Raw genomic sequence first — 25632 nt, 5'->3', positions numbered from 1 at the left:
GCATTAAGTCAGCCGCGTGTAATTATTCAGCCACTTTGTCATGAATTCTTTATCGTCCGCGCTTTTATTTTGCCCGAACGCAAAAGGGAGCGGCGCGTGCGCGTTTTCTTCCCCTCCATCTGGACGCCCCCGAAGATGGGTCGTGGAGTCATGATCTCCTGGAGCTGGAGATGGCCGCAAGCAACAAGGGCAATCTGGAATGCGCGCGCGCGCCTGAGAAGAAATATGAGAGGGGGTGAGGGGGTTAGCGTCTCCATGGCAACGTTGCCACAGTGGAGAAGAGAAAAAGAAAATCGTTTAGTCACAAAGTCATTTGACTTAGTCAAATCTTTTTCAGGGTGGGTTTAGTTTTCCGTTTTTCCTTCCTGTTAGCGTATTGCGGGGGTGTGCAGACATTTCCTTCCGAGGGCCACGTACATCACGGCGAAGACGCAAAGGTCGCTGTTTTGTTTTCAAACGAGCCCGCTAAAAATCGATTACACGTCAATATGTTAAGGCTTTTGGTTTCATGTGGCAAATTTGGATTTTTTTTTTTCACTCTTCTTAACACCGTGTACTGTAAAATCGTCTCGGCCATGTCATAATGCATTTTTAGTATCATAGGCCCCAAAAATGTGCACGGCGGACCGCAGGTGCCCCCCGAGCCATACTTTGGACAACTTGGTGTATTGGAATGTTTTTTTTGCTATTTATTTATAATCCCTAATTTGTGTGCTGTGTTTGTGCTTAATTGGTTTGATTTTTCTTGTAACTATTTGTCCAATTTTTCAGTTCTCATTTTTATCAATTGTGTTTTCCCCAACCTCAAACGATATTTTGCATCTACCCCCCTTATCAGCCAATACGTCGGCGACGCACCAGCTCTAGAGAATCAACGAGGGGGGCGCGCCGGGTGGGGGTGGGGGGGTCTCCATGGAAACGTTCCCACCGTGCAGAAAAGGGAGAAAAAAAATCATTTGGTGGGAAAGACATTTGACTCAGTTCAGTGAGCTGAGAAAAGCGAGCGGACGATGGAGGGGGGTTACCTGATGGGGACCGAATCCCTGGTGTTCCTGTCTCTCTGGGAACCTTTTGTACTTGAGATCAGTTTTATTTAGCTCTTTGAGGGTCAAGATTTGCTTTTTATTATATTTATTTTGATTTTAGGCAATCTGTTGTGATGTTTAGGGACTAGAAAATGTAAGACGTCAATGGGCTGTCCCCACGCCGATAGGAAATGAAAAACCATTGTGTGTGCTGCACATCACTGCGCACGGATTAAGCTGCTGACTGGTCAGCATTAGCCGCTAATGCTAATGTAGCTCATTAGCATAACAAGAGGGATGAATCACAAGCTCAGCGCGGCAACATGCCATTCACGTCACCCAAAATTCGTCCCTTCAGGGTCAAATTGTGCACGATACGCAAATTAGCCTGTGTACTGAAAAAAAACCCAGTCCAACTACTCTGAAGGCTGTGAAGGTGTTTTGCTGGCTTGTGCTGCCACCTTGTGGCGTTTTTGTCGCTAGTGCCTTCAGCTTTTTCGTTTAAAAACGTGTCAACAATTGTGCGTTTTGTCCAAGTCGTACCATGTTTGCATGACATTTTTCATGAATACAGTATTTCGAACTTATTTTTTCAGTTTTCATCATGTGTATTGCATAGAAGGTTACGTCGCAAAAAACGTGTATCGTAAGGCGTTTTCTTCATAAAAACGCCCATGTCTTGTAAGGATAACGCCCATGTATTAGTCGTGAGCTTTTTTTCCCTAGTCAGGCATTTATACCACAAAAACGAACAAGTGAGACTTTTTTTTCACGAAAACACAAACCCACGAACAAGCCAAACTCGGTATATCGACGTCATCGCCAGTGCTGCGACTGGTAGCCGGGTCACACACGAAATCAGTAAGAGCAGGCTCTTTTTGTGGCAGCGGCATGCAGTGTGGCGACTGTGTGGCAGCTGCCACCGAGAGCCACGGGTAGCCACACTTGATGCCACCAGTAGCCACTCTTTCCGAGGCATTTCCATGTTCGTCTGTGGCTGCTGCCACCGGTAGCCACACTTGATGCCACCAGTAGCCACTCTTTCCGAGGCATTTCCATGTTCGTCTGTGGCTGCTGCCACCGGTAGCCACACTTGATGCCACCAGTAGCCACTCTTTCCGAGGCATTTCCATGTTCGTCTGTGGCTGCTGCAACCGGTAGCCACACTTGATGCCACCAGTAGCCACTCTTTCCGAGGCATTTCCATGTTCGTCTGTGGCTGCTGCAACCGGTAGCCACACTTGTTGCCACTCTTTCTGAGGCATTTCCTTGTTCCCTCTGTGGCTTGGCTTCACCTCCACGTTATTCTTTTTCGTGTTAGACTTGCAATGTATTGTTGTTGGTTTGTATAGTTGCTTTTATTTCACCCATTATTGTGTGGATTCCTCTTTCGTCGTTGCTGCCATTGCATTTTCCTCGGTCTTTTTTTTTTTTATAAATGTTTCTCTTATTTTCATTTCATGTTTGTTTTTTAGATGTACTGGTATTGTATCTTATTTAGTGTGGACTGTGTTTTCATTTATTCACATTTGTATTATGTTCTATCACGCAATGACCGGAAGAGGCGTCTCCAGAGTTACTACGAGCGATGCAAACGAGTAGTCACGGTCGATGCAAATGAGTAGTCACGGTCGATGCAAATGAGTAGTCACGGTCGATGCAAATGAGTAGTCACGATCGATGCAAATGAGAAGCCACGAGCTATCCAATGAGCTGCAAGCAATGGCCGACATTTCACCGGCTATCCAATGCGCGGCAGGTAATGGCTGACTGGGCGTCAATATATTGTAATACGGGGACTCCCCGTCGCCCAGCTGTCCAGTGAGCTGCAAGCAATGGCGGACGGGGCGTCTCCCGACGTGTCTTGAGCATGCAAATGAGTAGGCTGTTACCAGTATGTTGCTCAGTTTGTAAGTTTTTGGTTTGTTTCCCCCTGGCGTTGTTGTTGTTTTTGTTAATTTTTGCATTGTATTGCGTTCTTTTATATTAATAATAATAATTAATTGTGAATGCGTGTTGCTAAACGTCTTAGTTTCAATTAATATGACATTTTGCTATGTCGGCCATTGCTTGCAGCTCATTGGATAGCTCGTGGCGTCTCATTTGCATCGATCGTGACTACTCATTTGCATCGACCGTGACTACTCATTTGCATGGATCGTGACTACTCGTTTGCATCCATCGCGACTCTTTTTTATTATTATTATTAATATAAAAGAATGCAATACAATGCAAAAATTAACAAAAAAAACAACAACGCTAGGGGGACACAACCAAAAACCTTAAAACTGAGCAACATACTGGTAACAGCCTACTCATTTGCATGTTCAAGACACGTCGGGAGACGCCCCGTCCGCCATTGCTTGCAGCTCACTGGACAGCTGGGCGACGGGGAGTCCCCGTATTACAATATAGCGACGCCCAGTCAGCCATTACCTGCCGCGCATTGGATAGCCGGTGAAATGTCGGCCATTGCTTGCAGCTCATTGGATAGCTCGTGGCTTCTCATTTGCATCGATCGTGACTACTCATTTGCATCGACCGTGACTACTCATTTGCATCGACCGTGACTACTCATTTGCATCGACCGTGACTACTCGTTTGCATCGCTCGTAGTAACTCTGGAGACGCCTCTTCCGGTCATTGCGTGATAGAACATAATACAAATGTGAATAAATGAAAACACAGTCCACACTAAATAAGATACAATACCAGTACATCTAAAAAACATACATGAAATGAAAATAAGAGAAACATATTTATAAAAAAAAAAAGACCGAGGAAAATGCAATGGCAGCAACGACGAAAGAGGAATCCACACAATAATGGGTGAAATAAAAGCAACTATACAAACCAACAACAATACATTGCAAGTCTAACACGAAAAAGAATAACGTGGAGGTGAAGCCAAGCCACAGAGGGAACAAGGAAATGCCTCAGAAAGAGTGGCAACAAGTGTGGCTACCGGTTGCAGCAGCCACAGACGAACATGGAAATGCCTCGGAAAGAGTGGCTACTGGTGGCATCAAGTGTGGCTACCGGTGGCAGCAGCCACAGACGAACATGGAAATGCCTCGGAAAGAGTGGCTACTGGTGGCATCAAGTGTGGCTACCGGTGGCAGCAGCCACAGACGAACATGGAAATGCCTCGGAAAGAGTGGCTACTGGTGGCATCAAGTGTGGCTACCCGTGGCTCTCGGTGGCAGCTGCCACACAGTCGCCACACTGCATGCCGCTGCCACAAAAAGAGCCTGCTCTTTCTCCACGAAATACCGCAGCAAATACGGAAGTCACCGCAGCAAATACGGAAGTCACCGCAGCAAATACGGAAGTCACCGCAGCAAATACGGAAGTCACCGCAGCAAATACGGAAGTCACCGCAGCAAATACGGAAGTCACCGCAGCAAATACGGAAGTCACCGCAGCAAATACGGAAGTCACCGCAGCAAATACGGAAGTCGCCACACCTCGTGCAAAATAACGTTTCCCAAAAGGAATCCGCGATCTATTTGTGTTGCAGCGTATTCTCCCGGCCAATAAGCGGCAGCAAAGTACTCTTGAGGCTAAATCAGCGGCACCTGCGGCTGCAGCCATCTTGTCTCTCCAAGGCGGAGATTTTTTCCCAAAAGGAACGACGCTGCTCACGTTACCGCCCCCCAGCCACGACCCTCATCTCGCCTGCTCTTCCAGGTAAAGGTAACGGTTCTTAGCATTGATCCGGGAGGCGAGCCTGCGCTCGTCACAGACCATTGAATATGGGAGCGTGGATTCGTTTTCGACAATTTTCAAGCTTGTACCTTTGAAATATGCTTAGTAGCCTTACAAAATTAACTTTCAAATTGATCTGCGCGCTTTTGTGATGAAATACAATTCCGGCTTTGGGAAAAACACAATGGAAATCAAGTGGAGACCAAAAAAGCATTTTACAACAGAAATATCAAGCGACACCAGGGGAAAAGATACAAGATCACGTCATCACTTTCCGCCTTTTGTCATTTTTGACTTCTGAATAAATAGCGCAACAATTACGCTAACTAAAATGACTGTTTATTACCCATGCGGCTCCTTATTTTGGCTCCATAATGATGGCGTTTTCAGCTGTGGCTCGTCTCTACAAAGGGGAGAAAAACACAAAATAACATGACAATGGGAACTTTATCCAGGATGTCCCTGGGGAAAAAAAAGGAACTCACACTCAAAGGTGTAATTACGACTTTTGAATGCATTTCCCTCCTGCAAATATTTGCCCAAAAAATCATGACGTTTATCAGTTATTACGTTTAAAAATGTAGTAAGCCGCAAGTATTCAGCAGCAGATTCCATTCGACAACAAGTGTATTTGTTACTTTTCGGCGAAACTGAAATTTATAACGCAAATTGCAAAACTGGTCGATTTGCAACCGTCAAAAACGGCGTTATAAAATCAAATGCGGTTTTAACTTTCGTGGCCGGCCGCGGAAGAAAATGGCCGCTTACAAGGCATCTCGCAAATGAAAAAAAAAAAGCCTGGCGGGCGGGCCGGCGGTCCGAGCGAAGCGGGCGTCGGGCGGGGGGGGGGCTCACCTTCCGGATCAGCCAAGCGGAAACCAGAGCGACGAGCGCGAGCGCCAGGAGGCCCAAACCCCCGGCCGCGATGGCCATCGTCAGCGACAGGGGCGGCGCGGGAGCTGGCGCGGACAAAGGCGGCGATTAAAAAAACAACAACAACAAAAACAAAACAAAAAACAAACTCACCAACATTCAGAATGTAGATCCTGATATCGCTGGGCTGCTGAAATTCATCCCGGAAATATGGGCTGTATTTTATCATTTGGTAGTCGACGATCAGGGCGTAAACGGCGGCGTCCTCGGCCACGATGTCTGCCAGAGTCAGGTCTCCGCTGTGCACGTCCACGGATATCCTTTGCGCGTTGGTCTCCGAGGCTCTCTCAAGAACCAGACCTGCGGCTCGCAAATGAACCGATTAGCGGAGGTCCCCCGCCTCCTTTCCGCCGCTCCATCGCTCTTCTTCGAGCCGGACGGAATTGTAATCGTCGCTCCGTCGGCGGATATTTTTCCCCCCGGTCCGTCATTCGTCAGGCGCCGGTCTACTTGACTTGTCTCCTGACACGCTGCCCTTTGCACTCGGGCTCAAACTAACGCCGCGTCTGAATTGAAACGCGACCGAGCAATACAAGCGTAACGCCGACTAAGGGCTTGAAACCTGGGCTGTTCCTACCCGGCATCTAAAGGAACGCAGGGGACGAAAGTGCAATTAGCAATCGTGTCCGCCGGATGGCGCTGTCACGCTTTACACCAGCGGTCCTCAACCTTTTTTCAGTGGCTGAAATAACACAAGTATTTTGGGCTGTATTCAACTTAAGAAGCCTTCAAAATTCCTTCGTATCGGTCGGCAAAAAACAAGACGTAGAAGAGATCCGTTATCAAAAAGGAATAATTATTCATGGAAAAAAAACGCATCAAAACGTCAGAGCGCTTTTCCGCAAGGATGGAGGAAATGGCACAGTCACGATAGCGCCGTTCACCCAATCCCTACCGTTGTGCGCGTATTTGAATGTGGCGATGGTCTCGTGCGTGCCATTCTTCAATTTGTGCCAGGACACGCGTTGGATGTTGCTCTCCACATCCGGGGGCCCGACGCTCTCCAGTGTGACGTTTTGGCCGACGGTGACCGATAACTCCACCACCTGGAGCTCCCCTCCGGCATCCTGCGGGTGTGGACCCCACGTCTTGGGAGCTTTGAGAAAGAAAAAGCGACTTGACGGTTTGTTGCCGGTCCCGCGTTCGTCAGGGTCCCGCCCCCTCTTCGTACGCTCGCCCAACCTCCCGTCCCCGCTAGAGGGCCACGTTGGACGCTTTTTCTTTTGCTTGTCCGTCATTCCTCTGCCTGCGGTCACGCTAATTCTTTTTTCCATTTTTGTACTTCCGCTTACTCCTTATTTGGCCTTATTTTTGTACTCGCGCTAATTATTTAGTCTACTCGCGCTTACTAATTATTTTGTACTCGCACTTAACGGTACGTCTGTGGTTCTACAGTTAGGCTGCAATTGAAACAAAGCGCGCTCATTAATATAAGCGTAACACAAAAACAAAGGCGGCTGGCTAAGGGGTTTGACCCGAGGCCGGAATATGTTTAGCAGCCCGCGTCTGAGCCCACGCAGGTGGGACGAGAGCGCACTTAACAATCCGGACGGCGCTATTACGCTTTACTCTCGTTGGATGCCGGTTCTCATTGAAAAGTTGATTGATATTTTTCCTTCCTTCTCTAACATAAACAAGAAGGCATTTTTCACGCGGCCGCCGTGTCATCGGCGTGACCGTCGGATAAGACTCGGACGCGACGAGCCTTTTTCCAAATAGATCTAAAAAAGGCGTCTAATGCGAAGCTGACCTCGCACGGGGATCATCAGCGAAGCCCCGATCAGCCAAAAGATGCCGACGGCGTCCATCTTCCACTCGTGCCGCTCCGCCAACAAATCCGCAAACCGGACTGGACTGCGCTCCGCTGGGTAAAGAGCCGGCCCTACGAGCGGACAAAGCGTGGCTTTGCGCCTTTGTCCGCGGCGTCCTAACCAAAGGACGCTTTGAAATGCTACGCGCTCTTCCTAAAGAGCAAAGGGGGCTTTGAAACGTGACGCGATCGGCGGTACTTTGCGTCCGTTAAGTTTTCGCCTTTTCGCTTTTCAAAATGCTCGCAGCCAGACAGGGCCGCCTAAACCAGGGAGAGTGGAAGAACGCAAACATTTATTCACCTATTACATCACGCGTTACACTTGATTGACATATTTCGTTATTGTGGAAAAAAATGATGAACGCGATCGGTGTCTTCACGTAACTTGGTAGCTCTTCGTCTTACTCGGAACCAAAGTGGGAACTCTCCCTTTCAAAAAGGTTGCTGAGCCCTGATCTAAAACGGGGAAAAAAATTGAAACGACAAAAGTGAACCGCGTTAAAGCAAGGGACCGCTGTACATCTCATCTTTGTAAATTGTTCATATTTTCTCGTGTTTCTAGAAGTCAGTCATATATTTGTGGCGTGTTACGTGTGTATCGTAATTCCCACATTGTGAGCGGTCGGCGAACGCCTCGCCATGCTTTCCAAGCAGCTGAGGAAACGCATAAAAGATTCGTTTTCACGTCAAAAAAATATATAAATTCCTACATTAGTAAGCCATTTTCCCTCCACAAAACAACCATTTACGCCCTTTTTATTCCTTTGCAAACAATTAAAAAACAACAAGGCAACCTGGAAACTGATTGCGTCGTGACGTTTCAGCACAGCTGGAAGCGGGACTGCCAACGGTTCGCGGGTTCGTCAAGCGCACCAAATATGGAAGGCGAAACAGTGATCACGTGGGTCCGAAGTTAGTGCCGTGGGAAACGTGTTCAAGTTGGCTCTGTCGGCTGCGAGAGCAACGTGTTGCAGAGTAATCATGCAATAAATACTCCTGACCAACAGGCGGCAGCAAAGTACTCTTCATCTGAAACGTTGATCGTTCGCTTTGCATACTAAAGCCTTACGAGGTCTGTGCGTGACACGCTAGCAATCATTTAACCGGAGGCAAAAAAAAACCAAAACAAAACTTTTTAAATTCTTTTATTAATCACCAGAAATATCAAGCAACACAAGGTCAAAACATCAATCTTGGTTTGTTCAACAATTACGCTAAATAAAATGACTGAATTACTGATGCGGTACTACTTTTCGACTCGTATTGACTTCCTTGGAGCAGCGGTTCTCAAAGAGGGGTCCGTTATTAATCAAATGTATATTTGTATTCATTTCGTGCTAACATGAAAGTATTCATGACTTTTCAATAAAGCAATCCATTCAATCTCTCCAACACATTCAATGTCAGGGACGTATGTTCACTTTTTTTTTTTAGAAAGACATCCAGTCCCAGTTACTTGAGTATCGATTTAACACTTAAGTATCTGGAAATTAATGTAGTGAAGTATCGATTGTCCAGACTCCTAAAAAACGTGAAAATACGAAAAGGCCAATTTTTTTCAAAACGCGAATCATGTTTGGTGTTTTTTATCCGCAAATACAGTATTTTGCACCGGGAGTCCTTGGAAAGCGCTTTCTGAAAGGGCTCCGTTACAAACCGGCGCCAACGTAACGCTGCTTTGGGAGCCGCTACTTTAATGCGCGCGTTAGAAAAATTGAAAGCGTGCCACGTTTTTGAGCGAGCAACAAACGAAAAGATCATAGATAGAAAATGTGCTTTTTCTTCGTGTCGGGCGCACGCGGCTCCTCATCGCGTCTCCAAGACAAAGAAGCTTTAAGATGCGGTCCGTTTCTGAAACGGGAAAAAAACAACACAAGCATTTAGAAATAAAGCAAAGTGCATCCAGATGTCCCACGGGAAGTGCAATTGCGAGAAAATAAGAATTGTCATCTTTTTTTAGTTTCGGGCACTTTGATGCACTTGTGTGATTTTTTTTTTTTTCAGTTTTAGACTAAGCTAGAACCCGTAGAAAATAACTTGTCGGATTTGTCTTGCTTTCTGATTGTAGAAAATAACTTGTTGGATTTGTCTTGCTTTCTGATTGGATTGAACATTTCAAAATGTCAGAACAACAAGACGCAAAAAAGCAGCAAGGAATTTTCAGTCTATATTTAGCTCAATGAGATTTTCTGTTTTCAAAAGAAAGTAGGAAGAAGTCTAAAAGGTATCCAGTCTACTTTTTGTCTTCCATTTACGCGAATGTTTCACGTCACAAAACACGAATAAAGCTCACGTGATTCATACACGGCTGTCTTCATATGGAAACGTACGCTTATACCGTATTGAATGACGGTACTCACTTTCCATATCAGCCGGGCGGAAAGGAGAGCCGCGAGGACCAGGGCGCCCGATCCCACAAACGCAATCACCTTCAGCGTCGGCCGCGCGGGAGCTGGGGCGGAGAAAGACGGCAAGAAAATGTCAAGGCCTCCCGCGGCTCCGCCGGGCGCGCGACCGGAAATGGACGCACCAACGGTCAGAAGGAAAATCCTGACCGACGTCTCGACGGCGATGCCCTTGCCGGTCGCGTCGAAGCGACCCAAGCGTCTTCCGCGCGAAGGTCCACCAGAGTCAGTTCTCCGTAGTCCTTGTCCTGGGCCGTCCTCTTGTAAGACGGCCCCGCCACGACCTTGCTGTTTACGAAACAGTGCCAGCATTCGTCTGACGACGAAAGCGCCCATCATCTTTCCGCCTTTCTCGCCCTGACGCGTAACGGTATTTACTCGCGCCAAACGCCGTCGAGTCTCTCGGACCCGTTTTGAAAGATGTCGTCGGCAAAAAATGGCAAAAAGGACATTTGGACCGGTAATCCATTCAAATTTGCTTCAAAGTCAATCACGCCATTGGTCGGAAGCAGGCTTCCTTTTCGTTCTTGGCTTTGCACTTAGCGAGCGAGCGAGTTAGCCGTGTTGCTCTGAGTGCGTGCCTGCCGCCTTTTTGCCATGTCCTGGCTAAATTCCTTGCAGCCCCAATATGTACGTACATATATATATTTATATGCTATCATCTCAGTGAACCCCCCCCCCCCCCCCCCACAAAAATGTATTTTTTTAAATGTGAAAAGTCTTCATACTATCTATCTACCGCGGCACACGTTGAATTTTGCCTTGAAAATGACCTCATCCGTCTGCCCTGCGGGAAACCGTCACAGCGCTTCCTTCCACATCCCCCCCCCCAAGAATCCGCCGCGCACTGAGGGAGTAGCGAGGGATCGCCGTCTGTATCTACTCCCAAGTTTGTTGAATTTGATCAATAAAACGGCATAGCCGCCACATTGCGTTTTTCCCTACCGTGATAGCTCTTTACTGTAAGGATGTTCTCACGGCTGCCGTTGGCAAATCTCTCCCACACGAGCTTCGTGCCAACTCCCGTTGTCATTTTTCTGTCGCTCTTCAATGTGACATTTTGGCCAAGCGCGCCCGATACCTCTATCATGTCGATCGTCACCCCTGCAACAACGATAGAAAATGTTCACAACACAAGTTTGGCGATCCCTTTGCCGTCGCTAGACGGTTGGACGTGATCGCGCCAGCGAGGCTTCGCGAGGCTTCGCGAGGCTTCGCGAGGCTTCGCGAGGCTTCGCTCAGCCGATCCCGATATCGGAAGCGGCCGGCCCTCCGGCGAGGCTCGGCTTCTTTATCCTCCATCGGGGCGACTGGCGAAGGGATTTCAACATACGCGTCTACGCAAAGGTGCTTCTACGAGAGCGAGCCACCGTGCCGGCGGGCAAAGTGGGTGGGAGGCGGCTTTCAATCGGTCCTTCTCAAATAGCGGCGCCATACCGTGAGGCGGGGGGGTGGTATAATTGCAAATCCACGCCACCAGGCGGTGCAGCGGCGCCGTCATTGTCTCTGCGGGAGTCGTATCGACTCGAGATTACGATCGAGGTTTTCATTTCTAAATCGCATTAATGCTTCATTTGATTTCAAAACCCGGTAGGGTTTTCTGCCTTTGTCTTCAGGTTAGCTCTTTCAGCGCCGAGCGTTAGCCAATTTCAAGTGTAGTAGCTCATCCTTGCCACCGGGTGGTGCAACGCTCGTTGGATTGCTCTCAACATTTTCTTCATAAATGATGATGAATTTGATTTTGCAAAATCAGTAGTGTTTTGCGCCTTTTTCTTCAGGTTAAAATGATAAAGATATTGCTGCTGTGTTCATGTTCCAGATGGTTTTGAATCAATATCGTTTCCCAGCATCCAACCTTTCGGTCCGTCGCACGTTTCTGGTTTAAGCAAGGATCGACCCGGCGCGTTGATGAACTAGCGGTTGATCGACGCTGTAAAAAAGGTCAAGTTAACATTTTTTAAAAGTCGATGTATATTTATGCCTTTTTTCAATTCGTTGATTTCAAAAGGAAGGCCATATTTTGTAGATATGGCCTTATTTTCTCTTTCCTTGGGGGGGCTTTGCAACAAATACTTGAGAAGCACAGCTTTGAAAGTGTTGCCTTGGAATAGAAATCCAAATGAAGTAAGCCATTGAAGATTGTAGCCGCTGTCTTCGGTGGAACGATCGGATAAGACTTGGACACAGCGAGCCTTTTTCAAAAAAAATATGTCTAATGTGAAGTTTACCTTGCACGTGGATCATGGACCAAGTCCAGATCAGCCAAAAGATGACGGCGCCCATCCTCCACTTGTGCCGCTCCACCAACAAGTTCACAAACTGGACTGCGCTTGTTAAAAAGCCGGCCCTACAAGGGGACAAAGCATGTCTTTGCGCCTTTGTCCGTGGCGTCCTAACCCAAGGACGCTTTGAAATGTTACATCGTCTTCCTAACGGCAAAGGACGCTTTCAAATGTTATGCAATCAACGCTGAAAAATATGCTCCGAATGTCTTGAACCTTACTATGTCTTTTTTACTTTTAAATGATCAAATTCATGTTTTTGTTTTTTTTCTGTTTCACAAATGCTTGAACCCAGGGGAGTGTCAACTTTTCAATTTAAGGGCGAGTGGGAGAATGCAAGCGCCTTTTAAAATTCTGCCACTTTTGTTTAGTAAACACACTAAAACAGTGTGATATTTTGGGTAGCCGCCCCCCCTTGACGCGCTGACTAGAGATAACATTGCCACTGAAAAATTGAGGCTAGGCCAAAAGTAGCCCCTGGGCTGGAGTTTGGACACCGCTTCTTTCATCTTTCCACGGCTCGACGAAAAAAATTCTCAAGATTCTACCACATCCTTATTAGGGCCACAGAAAAATGATGTAAAAACAACAGCACAATTTTAGTTTTAAAAGAGCAAAATATTAACATGTTAACACGTTAATATTAAAAAGGACACATCATTAGGGATGCTAATATCATTCATCGTCACCGCAGCCCGTAGGAGAGGGCATGTTTTCGATTTTCTAGGGTCGGGGGAGGCGAAAAATACTTTGTGGATTCTTTTTTGCTCCGCTCTTGATATTTGCTGACATCTACGGGACGACTTTGTTCGCTGCGAGAGGGAGAGGGCGCTGCACAATTTACAATCTTTTACAGTGCAACTCCTCATCCAAAATAGTAGACGAAGAAGAAAGAAGCCTCGCGTCACTTCACGTTTGCCCTCCGCCACTTCCGGTGAAAATACAACAAAACGCTTCCAGTTAGCCATGCTGTGACAAGTCCGTTGAGGACGTTTGGGTTAGTTGGCTCTTCTGTTAACCGAGCTAAAGCTTTATTCCGGTCCTGGTCTTAGTGGCGGGGGGTGGCCATGTTTTGACGACACGTACGGACATTTCCTCTTGTTTGCGTGAGTTTCAAAATAGGCGCCTGGCTAATGGCTGCTGTCAGTCAAGCATATTCATGATTTTATGCCTCTCCGTCTACAGTCGCTTTCTTGTTTTCCTTCATTTTATGTTCACGTTATGAATGTTTTGTTGTTATTTCTATGCTCTCTTTAGAGCAGTGTGAGCCAACGATGCTAACTGTCGTCAAAGTTGTTGTTGTTGACGTGAGGTCACAGTCGATTCACGCTGTTGTTTAGCTCTGGAGCTTCGTAAATAAGATGTAACTCGCTACATTGGATGATCCACGTGCGCGCAGGTCCATGGTGTCCCTCATGGAGGCCACCACCAAGGCGGGCGGCAACCAAGTGGCTGATGTGGTCTTTGTCATCGAGGGCACGGCTAACCTGGGGCCCTATTTTGAATCCCTCCGCAAGAACTACGTACTTCCGGCTATAGAGTAAGGCTAGCATTAATTGCATTCCCATATAGATGCCCGGCGTTCATGCAATACATGTGGTGCCGCAGGTACTTCAATGGAGGGCCGCCAGCCGAAACGGACTTTGGAGGCGACGTGAGTGTTTTTGCGTCACTTGTGATACCGGAATCCTGGAATAGGCGGCGTGATCACTCACCGTCTACGCCCAATTGTAGTGTACGCCCACTAGAGCAGGGTTGGGCAATCTGCATGTTTTAGATTTTCCAACCTGCAGCACACCCGATCTTGCGTATGAACCGATTAACGGAAAGGCTTTCCGAGAGTCCCAGCCATGATGAATTCCTATCATTTACGGTCCAGTACGGGGGCACGCAGTACGGCCTGGTGGTCTTCAACACGGTGGACTGCGCCCCCGAGTCGTACGTCCAGTGTCACGCTCCCACCAGCTCGGCCTTCGAATTTGTCTCCTGGATCGACGGCATCCAGTGAGTCCGTCTTTGCGCTTTGCCGAATGGGGCCGCGCGCCGTCTCAAGGGTTCCCTTCTTTTTGGACGCAGATTCATGGGGGGAGGAGCGGAGAGTTGCAGCCTGATTGCGGAAGGCCTCTCCGTCGCCTTGCAGCTCTTCGACGACTTCAAAAAGATGCGCGAGCAAATGTGAGGCTCTTCGCAAACGACGCCCGCCATCAATTGCGTTTGCGTCCTGTATTGTAAAATAATGTGATATGTCATAAAGGAAACAAAAATACAAAACTTCATTTTCAGTTTTCTACAGAGTATCAAGTTTTATACACGATTCAAATGCTGGATTTAAATAACACTTTTTTTAACCTTTCTTTGAAAACAGTATATGATTCGGATTTTTCCAATCCTGTAATTTTTCCACAAATGATCACCTTTAACCTTCCAGCAGTCATAAGTCGTTAAAAAAAAAAGTGATTTTCTTTTTATGCCAAATGTTGCTAAGTCAAAGTGATCGTTAATATCGAGTGATGCTCGGGGCGTGTCATTTGCTCGCGACTGCGTGACTTATTTTTTTCTTCCCCCCTCCGTTTCCCTTCGGCAGAGGTCAGACGCACAAAGTGTGCGTCTTGCTGTGCAACTCTCCGCCGTACTTGCTCCCCGCCGTGGAGAGCGTCAGCTACACGGGCTGCACCACCGACAACCTGGTGAAAATCATCCGAGACGTGAGTTTTCCCCAAGCTTGGGCCGCCGTGTTCGCGCTCACGTCGCTCACGTCGCTCACGTCGCTCACGTCGCTCACGTCGCCGTCGGCTTGGCAGAGAGGAATCCACTTCTCGGTGGTGGCCCCGAGGAAGCTGCCCGCCCTCAGGGCTCTCTTTGAGCGGGCGTCTCCAGTGGGGGGCGTCGTGGAGCCCCATCCGGACTACAGCCAAGACATGGTGCTGGTCAGGGGTATTTCGCTGCCGGGTGAGTTCTTTCGTATCTTTTTTTGTATTTGGACCGTGGGTGCCGATTGAGGGCCAAGCATCGTCGGCAGCATCTACAGATGCTGGAATTACACGAAACGTAACCGCTACACGCGGAAGCGAATGCAAGCTGCGGAAACGCCGACCAACATCCTATTTCTAAAGAGGCAGGTGAAGGAAATCAAAGCAGTTTTGTCGGACGCTTCCCGCTCTCGGGTCCCTGAGCCGCGAGACCGACGTGCTAACTAACCGCTGCTCCGCCGAGCTCCTGGTCCAATGTGCTTGGACTCTCCGGGTTAAATGGCTTCTGTGTACACGCAGTTGAAAATGAAATAAATATAAACAAGCGGTCCAAGCCGTCACGCGCGATCCTCAATAGAACAGGGACAATATCTGAACTGAAGTGATATCTGCTGAATTGTGACCATCAATAAATGCCACGGAAAGAGGGAAGTCACGGAGCATGCGGACTGTTCTCTTGCAGCGACGTCAGCCGGGGGTCCCGGGCCCCTGAAGCCCGTCCTGCCGCCTCAGCCGCTTGCGGTCAATCAGGCTCTGGTCGGAGGCCCGCAGGCCCCTCCCCCTATGAGCGGCGCGCATCCTTATCAGGTACGCCGCGGCTTTTCGCCGCCGTCGGGCCGGCCTCCCGTTGACGCGGCTTTTTTTTTTTCCGTCGCTCGACAGAATCCGCCGGCCATGACTGCCGCTCAGGTGGCCGCGCAGAGGGTGGTGGAGGCGGCCAAAGGCCAGAAGAACCGATGTGAGTTGCCGGCCCACTCTGCGTGTGCGCGCGTGCCAAGTTTCCACTCCTTTCGGCTCGTTGTCATTGGCGTGTTCTTATTTTCGACGTGTGCCGCTCGCTAATGTATTTATAGCGGGGGTCCCCGATCGGTATCGGTCCGTGGATCAACTGGTTCCTGGCCGCAAATGATGTCTTGGAACTGATTTAGTTTGTCCTTTAACGGTTGATTCATTTGTGCTTTGTTTTTGGTGTCGCCTCTGGCCGCTGTCGATATTCCATTTTGAAGTGAGGGGCCCTTTACCAGTCCGTGGATGACTGGTACCGGGCACCTGAAATGATGTTTCGGGGCTTATTTATTTAAAGGATAAACTTTAACAGATGATTCTGTTGTTTAATTTGGAGAACCGACTTCACATGCCATACTGTTAGAGGGCAGTGTCGCTCTCGGTATGCGATGAGGGTGCCGGGGAAGCACGGAGGCTAGTGGTTGTTGTGAACGTAAAGGAGGCAGTCGCCTGAAATAAAGATGGTTCGAGTTCAGACAAAAGTGGAGTTATTATTTCACTCGACACATTCATTTGTGCGTTGTTTGGCTTGATCTTTGTTTTTTGAAGCCGCCTCTGGCCGCTGTTGAGTTTACATTTTGTAGTGAGGGAAGACGGTGCATCGCAATGATAAAATAATCGTCGGCACCTTTTTTTTTTTATTTCAGGCACTTTGATGCGCTTGTTAATTATTTTTTCAGTTTTAGACTAACCTGCAAGCCCTATAAAGGCTGTAAAAAGTAGTAAACGGTTTTTGATTTATATTGCCTTTTTTTCCCCTTTTGTCAATGCCCAGTCCCGGGGATGGTCGGCGCGGGCCCGCCGTTCGCCGGCCAGCCCTCAATGCCGTCGCTGTCGGGGGTGAAGATCAACCAGCCCAACATCTCCACCGTCTCCACGGCCTCTCAGTCGCTCATGCCGCAGCAGCCGGGCGCTCCCAACCCGCAGCAGCAAGCGGTGGCGCCGCCCGGTCAGCCGCCGCCCAATCAGCAGCCTCAGCCACCCGCTCAGCAGCCGCCGGCGCCCAACCAGGCCGCGCCGCCCGCAGCGCAGCCTAACATGGTACCTTCTTTTATGCGCTTGTGGCAAGTCTGGCCGCACGCTCACATAACCGCACTTGTGTGTTTTTCTATTTTGTTTTGTTTTTCCAGTCGGGTGTGCAGGCACCGCAAGGGAACCCCAGTCCGATGGGGCAGCAGCAGGGCATGGCCAACAAGATTGTGGCATGGAGCGGCGTGTTGGAGTGGCAGGAGGTGGAATTCATTTCGGCACTCACGTGGCGTGCATACTTCCGATTTATTTATTTTTTTTCCCCAAATTTGCAGCCATTTCATTCATCACAGAAGAGGGCGTGTTGCTCACGCATGAAGTCATATTAATCATGCCTTTTATTCTAATCACGCATTTTCAAGACTCCTTCTGTTGTACCGTAATTTCCGCACCTAAAAGCCTTCAATTTTCACATAAGTTGACGGTGTGTCTTATACACTGCATAAACCACGTTTATTAACCATTCCCTTTAGTGCAACTCCATCTAGTGGATGCATAACGCAAGCCCAGCCATTACTCAAGCTATTCTATGCGCCTTAAAATGTGGTGCCCCATACATATGAAAACACTTTTAAAATAGGTAATTCATAGAAGGTATAATCCGGTGTGATTTATAGTACGGACAATACGGCAATGGACGTGCCTGATTGAGGTCACGGCGACGCCGCGTCCTCAGCGGATGGTCATGCAAGACAGGCTGCTGGGAGTGACTTTTTTGGGATGAGTTATTTCCGCGGCGTCGCTTCGGTGTCATCAGATGTTAGGACAGCTGCCTGTCTAGGCGGGAAAACCTGCAGATGTCACAAGTGGCACCAAGAACAAAAGCTGACCTCGTGATAGGAACTGCATTTTTTTTCTTTCAATCTAAGTGCAAATTAATTGGAACACGAAGCGACTTATTGCTAATTTGTGCTGTTGGGACTTGGGAAATATTGCATGCTTTTGTTTTACGGTTGGGAAAAAATATTTCACATGGGGTAATCATTGAAAATAATACTGAGGATTAGTGTGTTTGTAAACATGAAAAGAAAAGTAGATGACATTCAATATTTTAGTAAGCCGTACCATTGCCCTCCCACAGGTGATCAAAAATTGATAAAGGCCCATATGTTTAGTGCGTTGTGCAGGCCAAACCGATCAAATTGTCAAGAAAGTTTCGACCACGTAACCGCTTGTACTAAAAGGGAGCCGGCCGACTTCTCACCTAGACCCAAAGTAGAAAGCGCCAGCGATATACCTCGTGAAATGTTTCACCTGGCGACGAACTGCTAGGAGGCGAGGAGGAAAAAAACAAAAACAAAACAGTTTGGTTTGTCTCGCAGAAGCCCAAAGCCTCGTCCATGGATTCCGCCACCAACCTGACGCGCTCACTACCGTGTCAAGTGCAGGTCAACCAGGGCGAGAACCTGTGAGTGGCGGCGTTTTGGACAGCTTTTGCCCGAAGGCCGGCGCGCTGACGCCTTTTTCTCGGCAGGAACACGGACCAGTGGCCGCAGAAGCTCATCATGCAGCTGATCCCGCAGCAGCTTCTGGTGAGCGCCGCTTTCTGGCCGGCTCCCCCGGCCTTCGTTTGACCTTCGACCCCTCTTTCTTTCCGTAGACCACCTTGGGCCCCCTGTTCAGGAACTCGAGAATGGTTCAGTTTCTCTTCACCAACAAGGACATGGAGTCGCTCAAAGGCCTCTACCGCATAATGGCTAACGGTTTTGTGAGTCGCGCGTACATTTTTATAGTGGCAACCCCCCCCCCCCCCCCCCCCCCCCGTTCAGGAACATTTGTTTGAGCAACGGGCTAACCTTTATGACCTCGCGCTGGCAGGCGGGCTGCGTCCACTTCCCGCACACCACGTCACCGTGCGAGGTGCGCGTGCTCATGCTGCTCTACTCGTCCAAGAAGCGCATCTTCATGGGCCTGATCCCCAACGACCAGAGCGGCTTCGTCAACGGCATCCGGCAGGTCATCACCAACCACAAGCAGATCCAGAGTCACCGCGCGGTGAGTGCTAGCCATGCTGGAGAAGTGCCGCGTGGAGGGGTCATTCGTGGCATTGAAAGAGTTAAGAGGCATGGCTAGTGACGTTTCACTCATGGCGGATGGCGTCTCGCTAATTCACAGATTAAGCAAGTTGGCCTAGGAAAAATGCTTAATGCAGTGGCATCAGGCTATAAAAAAAGGATCTTTGACGTATATCGCCGTCAGTGGCAGCGAGCGACTTAAATGTTCTTCTGCGAGTGTCAAATGATCTCGTGGCTGTATTATACTGTATATTTGCTTCAAGCAATGCAGTTTTATTTTTGGATGTAGTCCAGCGATGTATCGTGAAAGGTAAAAGAAGGAAGTAATTGACCGGCAGCCCATTGACAATTGATCTTGCCAGTCTATAATGGGCAATGGCAGTGAATGAGTTCAAGCGAATTGACTTTTGAGATATCCGGGTGGGCTTTCTGCACATTCGGGGGACGTGCCCGCCCAGGGTGGCTGCGAGAGCGGCCAGAAGCGCTTGGCTTTTTTGCTCGCTTTCGGGAGGCCGGCATATGTGTTTGGAATAACGCATCGGTGAAAAATGACTCAAGTGCGCCTTTCGTTTTTCAAACAAACTCAACCCGAAATCCTGTGCGTTGGAGTGCCCGTTAAGCCATTACCCGGTCTGCGTGGAGCCCAGCAGGGTTGAAAATGATCAGATTAGACAAAGCTAAAGTTGGACTGCCATGAATAATAGAGAAGGGGTCGCGCAGATGTCACATATATTACATGAGACGTGCCAATCTGCCGGGACGCCGGCGGGGCCCCCTTCCTCCCGCACGCCTCCCCAACGGAGGTCAAAGCGCTTCTGCTGCCGCCACTTCTCACACTGGAAACTGAAGCCTGACTCCCGGGCGTTGGGGAATCGAAGCCGCTTTGGCCTCGTCGGCGACCCGTCTTTTGGTTTTACAAGCAGGCCAATTTTGGGCCGCTCTTCTCAAAATCCAGCCCCAAAGCCGCTTTGACTTGGATCATAGCTGTCCAATTATAATAACGTTTGCAGCTTTTAGACACGTTTTTTTCATCGTATTTTGAATAATATCTTGTTGCTGTTATTTTAGGGGGGGTGCAAATGATGCAAATGCTGAAACTAATGTTGCAACAATAAACTGAAGTTTCAATGCTTTATTTTTTGACGCGGCTGAATTTTAATTTGTCAAGTCAAATGGTAAGAAATACGTATTACAATTACATTAGTGCAAAATAATCAAACTATATCACCCTTGAAATTAACCATAATGATATTAATTGTAGCAGTTGACTTGTTTGCCTTGAGACGGTGCCGATTTGTTGGTGAGGAGTCCAGAGCAAGAGAGAGGCCTCATTAGGTCGGTTAATTCGTACGTTTTTATTTTACGTTTCCAGTGATCCAGGAATCATTTACAAGTCCACGGGAGGAATAATATTTATTTTTTGATGATTTTGAACATGTAAGTTCATTTAAGTTTAGTTTGGGGTCATGCAAATTGCTTCCTGTGCGACGTCATTGTGGAAGTACTAATGACGTGCTAACGACGCAAACGACAGCATGTTGCATTGATGTGAATGTTATTCTCTCGTGAGTCGAGACAATATTTTTCCATTGAGGCGTTTTGTAACTGAATTTTTTGTAAAAAGAGGCGTCCGTAAGTAGAGGTAGCACTGTATACAGGGCTGTGTGTATGTGTCATAAGAGGTACAAGAGGCACCGCAGAGTATCCCCCCATACAATTTTATTTGGTTTTGATTTGTCTTGTTTGGTGACCAAGGTTGTTGTGTAGTCATCCTGCTAATTTTACATCCGCACAAAGTGCGTGTGTGTCTTGAGCATTTAGAGACAGCAGAACGCATGAAACAATAATGATGATTTTCTTTTTTTTTTTTTTGCTCTTTCTCTCACTCTCACCGCCTCTCGTGCATCATCATATATTCAGTGTTGCAACGCTAATAAAGGGCGCCACGGCAGCAGCAATCTTGCGGCCTAATTAAAATTTCAATTTGCAGCAAGTCGGCGGGATGGGCTCGGCGGGACCCGCACACTTCTCTTAACGCGGGATGCTTTTCCCTGGAAAGCCCCCCCCCCCCCCAAGTCCTGGGGCCGCCACTTTCGGATCTCTGTATTTGCTCGCACTGTCGCGCCGCGCCGCGCCATTGCGAGGCTCTCGCGGCCCCCTGCGCGCCCTTCAGAATGATCAAGCTTGTATAACCCTGAATCACCGCAGTCTCATAGGTGAAAAAGAACATCATAAATACACAACAGCATCCCCTGAACAAAGCTCCCAGAATGGGAAGGAAAAACTCAAAAAGCCCATCTGGGAAAATAAGAAACCTTCAGAAAGGACCGCAAGTGGGAGGAGCCCCCTTCCGGGCGAGTGTTTCACCGTCAATCCAGGGAAAAATGTGATGAATGTATAAAGATATGTATGACAGTGGGCTTTTTTTTCTTTTTTTTTTTTTTTTTGTTTTTGTAAGCTGGGAGGCGGCGGCGGCGGTCCCATGCAGCCCGGTCAAGTCCCCCCGAACCAGAACTTCCTGAATCGCCCCCCTGGCCCCATCCCCGTCTCCCATGGCAGCGTGCAGCAGCAGGTCGGTGACAACAACAACAACAACAAGAAGCACACGCACGCTCGCACACGCGCACACTGCCTGCAGCTGCTGACTTGCGTGCAAGTTCCGCCGGCCTCTTTTAATGAACTCTTGTGGTTGTTCTTCAAAACACCGCCGCCCTTCTTCCTCCTCCTTCGCGTCCAGTCGGTGGTGGTGGGCATGCCCCCTGTTAGTCAGGTCGCTATGATGGAGGAGCAGCAGAGGCAAAACAACATGGTGAGAGATTCGTACATGGACAGAACATGTCATTTCTGCACCTTTGCACATTTTTTTAGGGTGCTACACACACTCGCGGCCTCATTTTGACTCTTTCAGTGCCATGGACGAGAATTCCGGTCTTTTAAAAAAGTAAGAAATGATCAAATTCGCGTCAAATACGTTTTTGACTCGTGCTTACTAGCGCCGGTTTGGTCCGAAAAGGAAAGGCTCTTCCCCCTTTATAAACGACAAGTTGAATCGGGGTTGCGTTCTTTGTTTCCGGTCTCTCTTATTGATAACTCGGACAGCGTATTACCAAGCTTATGCGATTCAAGCTATAGCTTGATGCCAGAAAAGGAGCTCTTCTTTTTGGTGGAAACAGACTTTGGCGTACTCGTATGCCGGGGTCCCCAACCTTTCTCTCACAAAGGACAACCTAACGGGTGGCCTGAGCTCGCTTGAGTCTCCAAACTCCATGTTTTCCAAACTTCTCTCACAAACGCAGCCGATTCAAACATTTAGGCTCACTTTCAAGCTCACGCAGAGCTTGCTATTAAGCTAATCGATCGCATCAGGTGTGCTGGGGGGCAAAACCGGAGAACACGTTGGCCCTCGAGGACTGAGGTTTGACCCCTGCGATGTACGCATACATTCACAGAAAACAAAAAGATCCGTAAAGAATTCGCGCACGCGGATACACTTTAACTCAAGTTCCCGGGCTTCCAATAATAGCATGTGTGTTTTCTTCTTCATGTGAACAGTGGTTGAGACTTTATCCTCCTTGGCGGCCGCATGCAAACACGCTTAACGACACGCGTGTATTTGCGATGAGCGTATGAAGCGCGTACTTGTATGTTTTGCGGCGGGCCTCGCTAACCCACGTGAACTTTGACCTCAGATGAGCATGAGAGCCGCCGGGCCCAACGGCCAGCAGCCGCCCGTCGGCGGGGGCGCCGCCCAATCAGGCGACGCAGGCCGGCCAGGCTCCGCCCCAGGGCCCCATCCTGCGCCTGGCCAACCCGGGAGCCAACCCGCAACTGCGCAGCCTCCTCCTCAGCCAGCAGCAGCCGGTAAGAACGGCGCCGTCGGCCCGCCCGCCCGCCCGCCCGCGAGCTTCCGCCGCGCCGTCATGGCCGCCCCCCTCTCGCAGCAGGGAGGCGTGTCCCACATGCCCGGGATGATGTCGCACCAGGGACTGGGACAGCAGATGGTCCACTCGGCGCCGGGAGGGGGCGCGCAAATGCAGGCGCAGTGGCGCCAGCCCATGCCAGGTTAGACTCCTTCACGAACAGGGGCGTGGCCGTTGTCATTGCTCACGCTTCCGATATGCTGGCTGGCGCTTGCACACGTTTCGTGCTTTGCCCATACTCTCGATTTAGCCGCTCGTTTTCATATCTTGCGCGTCATAAGCGTTCTGAGAAATATTCCTAGTTTTCAATTGGGCAGCAATTTCCTGTGAAATGACAATGTATCTGCTTCTACCTTTTTTAGTGAAAACATATAAATGAATGTTGCTTCATTTTGTTTTATACTATAAAAGCTATACAATTCATAGCGAGCTTCAAAGAGTAGCAAGTTTTTGTGGAAAAAGGTATGTCTTAATACATATAAAACGTTTCCCTTTGTTATTCTGTCTTGCAAAGTAGACTCAAGTAGTATGATGGTTGTTGGCGCTTTGAGGCAGAAATCCTTTTTCATGGAATCCAATCGTTTTGAATCAAAATCGATTTTGAATCCAATCCCCAAAATCGGAGACCCCAAAATCGGACTCCAATGGAGAGACTGATTCCCATTCCTATTCCCTATTTGAGTAGCGCCTGTGAACGGTGGCTACTTATTGTTGCCTTTTGGATCGACACTTTTTTCCTTTGAGTCCTGAAGTCACTTTTTTTTTTTTCTTTTTCCTTGCGCGCAGGTCAGATGCTGATGTCGGGAGCTCAGCGGGGGCCGTGCCCCAGCCCGGAATGCCCCAAGTCTCCAGCGTGATGGAGGACGAAATTCTCATGGACCTCATCTAAGGAACGTCGGGAGCGGCTCCGATTCTGGACTTATTCTGGAGCTTTTGGACCCTTTTGTATTGGTATTTCTTTGCAGACGTTGGACTTGATTACACAGCAAATGGGCGGCGGATAGAGTGTGCGTGACGCTGACGCTGCTTTGGTTTGATCTCTCGCACCAACACGCACAGGAAGTAGTAGCGGCGCTTCAGTAATGATGGCGAGGTGTTTAACAATTAATTTGATAAAATAAACTCAGTGGGCCGTGCGCCTGTTTTCTGTTTGCAGCCAAACGGTGTCAGCGTGTTAATTTGAAGCGCTAGCGCTCCAATATGTCGCCCCCTCCCGCCGCGCGAAAGCTCCGCTCGTAGCCAAGCGGTCCTACCAGATGGCGTCGCCCCGCCGCCAATCGGGCCGAGAAGGAAGTGACGTCGCAGATCGTCACCCTGGAGATGGTTACTAGGATACGGCGACACCGGGCTCTTGTTTTGCTGGCCTCGGCGACTCCCGATTCTTTCTTTTTTTTTTTTTTTTTTTTACTAGATAGACACTAGGCCCCCGTCGCTGGGCTCCCTCACTATGTTGTCTTCCACACCATTCTACCTAACTTGTCCCCTTTCGAGCCCTGTAAGTAGGTCCCCTTTACTAGGGACCCACTCAACTAAGTAGTTTAACCTTCCTAGGGCCCCTTCACTGGGCCCGCTCACACTAATGCAGCTCACTTGGGAGCGATTACTAACGCCCCGTCATTTATTAGCCACCCCTCAAACGGATGGCCCCGTGCCACCTGAAGAGTCATTGCCATCAAATAAGGATTGACATCTTTTGGTTTTCCATTTCAGGCACTTTGATGCACTTTTTTTTTCAGTTTTAGACTAACCTGTAGCCTGTATACAGGTTGTAAAAAAGTAGTTAACGGTTGTCGGAAAGTTGATTTCTATTTCGATTATAGTTTTATGGGGGGGCGGGGGGCTGATGTACCCTAATTATCTAATTGTGTGAAATGAGCCCACAATCACAGGCGACTTGCTTGCGCGTGAAAGGCAAAGGGCGGTAGACTCCAAAATGCTACCCGAGGCGCATCCGGCCCGATGCCGGTGGCCATCTTTATCCAGTCCCATGCCGCTACGTGTGTGTGTTTGCGCATTAACGGCTCTGCAGCACAAACAGGAAGAGGAGGGGATGCGTGTGAAGGGGTGTGCGTTGATGTGGGGGGAGCTTATTTCAATAATGAGGCACGGAGGGAGGGGTGCAGAGTCGGCTGGGAGGTAGAGTGACAGGAGAGGAGGGAGACATCCGGAATGACCATAATACACACAGTGAAGTAAGGGGGGGGGGGGGGGGGGGGGGGTAGGCAGCGGGGAGGGATCTCCTCTGCACTGTTGTGTGACTGGAAATTTAATAGCAGCCACACCGAGGGAGCCGCTAAACAAGCTGCTGCTGTGTGAACGGCGGACCCTCACTGCAGACGGGGGGTGGGGGGGGGCTTCGGCTAATGAGCAATTACATAGTGCTCATCAAGTGCATGAGGGGCGCATGCGGCTGCGGTCACGTGTTCAAACCGGAGAACAGGTTGATGGTCCTGTTGCTGCCGGGAAAGCCACCACGGGCTGCTGCCTCACACCTGTCCACCAGTAGGGGGGGCGCTAACTTGGAAATGGGGGAACGTAAGATCTGAACAGGGTTTCTGCAGCTGTTAGCAAAGTAAATGCTGTGGCGGGTACAGCTCGGGTTGCTTTTCAAATTAAGAGTAAATGAATTGGAACACAAAGACACTTTTTTTTTTTTAAATCTAGACAGCCAATTCCCCAGCTATTTTGTTTTAGGAATTTATTTTTCAAATCCAAACTGCCACTTGAGCATAGCCACTGTTGTCATCCCC

At 48.8% G+C, this 25632-nt stretch overlaps 3 protein-coding genes across 3 annotated transcripts; 1 reads left to right on the top strand and 2 right to left on the bottom strand.

Annotated features, from left to right (window-relative positions):
• Positions 1-45: 45 nt before the first annotated feature.
• Positions 46-7610, bottom strand: LOC148411185 (uncharacterized). Its single transcript, XM_088437487.1, has 6 exons — positions 7417-7610; positions 6562-6762; positions 5760-5966; positions 5589-5692; positions 5080-5136; positions 46-213 (listed from the first exon to the last, which is right to left on the bottom strand). Exons 1-5 carry the CDS (start codon positions 7472-7474, stop codon positions 5092-5094), a joined length of 615 nt encoding a protein of 204 aa, XP_088293613.1. The 5' UTR covers positions 7475-7610; the 3' UTR covers positions 46-213; positions 5080-5091.
• Positions 7611-8606: 996 nt separating this feature from the next.
• Positions 8607-12228, bottom strand: LOC148411184 (uncharacterized). Its single transcript, XM_088437488.1, has 5 exons — positions 12110-12228; positions 10827-10985; positions 10007-10197; positions 9837-9928; positions 8607-9327 (listed from the first exon to the last, which is right to left on the bottom strand). Exons 1-3 carry the CDS (start codon positions 12162-12164, stop codon positions 10013-10015), a joined length of 399 nt encoding a protein of 132 aa, XP_088293614.1. The 5' UTR covers positions 12165-12228; the 3' UTR covers positions 8607-9327; positions 9837-9928; positions 10007-10012.
• On the top strand, positions 11908-24037 carry med25 (mediator complex subunit 25). The gene is given in 22 exon segments (XM_088437482.1): positions 11908-13269; positions 13563-13703; positions 13772-13817; positions 14043-14167; positions 14240-14338; positions 14748-14868; positions 14965-15112; positions 15596-15720; positions 15796-15871; positions 16694-16959; positions 17049-17150; positions 18270-18355; positions 18422-18479; positions 18548-18655; positions 18766-18942; positions 21421-21534; positions 21700-21771; positions 22652-22696; positions 22698-22823; positions 22904-23024; positions 23669-23698; positions 23701-24037. Coding segments are annotated over 21 exon segments (2253 nt in total). The 5' UTR covers positions 11908-13269; positions 13563-13566; the 3' UTR covers positions 23772-24037.
• The last annotated feature ends 1595 nt before the right edge of the window (positions 24038-25632 follow it).

The sequence above is a fragment of the Hippichthys cyanospilos genome, chromosome 16, assembly GCF_059441005.1.
Source record: "Hippichthys cyanospilos isolate Australia breed blue-spotted pipefish chromosome 16, RoL_Hcya_1.0, whole genome shotgun sequence".
Taxonomy (NCBI): Eukaryota; Metazoa; Chordata; class Actinopteri; order Syngnathiformes; family Syngnathidae; genus Hippichthys; species Hippichthys cyanospilos.
This window is presented reverse-complemented; position numbering and strand designations above follow the sequence as displayed.

Coding starts and splice junctions, on each gene's coding strand:
- LOC148411185 (XM_088437487.1), bottom strand. CDS start 7,474: ATGGACGCCGTCGGCATCTTTTGGCTGATCGGGGCTTCGCTGATGATC. Junction 6,763..7,416: donor GCTGATGATCCCCGTGCGAG/GTCAGCTTCGCA, acceptor TCTTTCTCAAAG/CTCCCAAGACGTGGGGTCCA. Junction 5,967..6,561: donor ATTCAAATACGCGCACAACG/GTAGGGATTGGG, acceptor TGCGAGCCGCAG/GTCTGGTTCTTGAGAGAGCC.
- LOC148411184 (XM_088437488.1), bottom strand. CDS start 12,164: ATGGGCGCCGTCATCTTTTGGCTGATCTGGACTTGGTCCATGATCCAC. Junction 10,986..12,109: donor GTCCATGATCCACGTGCAAG/GTAAACTTCACA, acceptor TCGTTGTTGCAG/GGGTGACGATCGACATGATA. Junction 10,198..10,826: donor TACAGTAAAGAGCTATCACG/GTAGGGAAAAAC, acceptor TTTCGTCGTCAG/ACGAATGCTGGCACTGTTTC.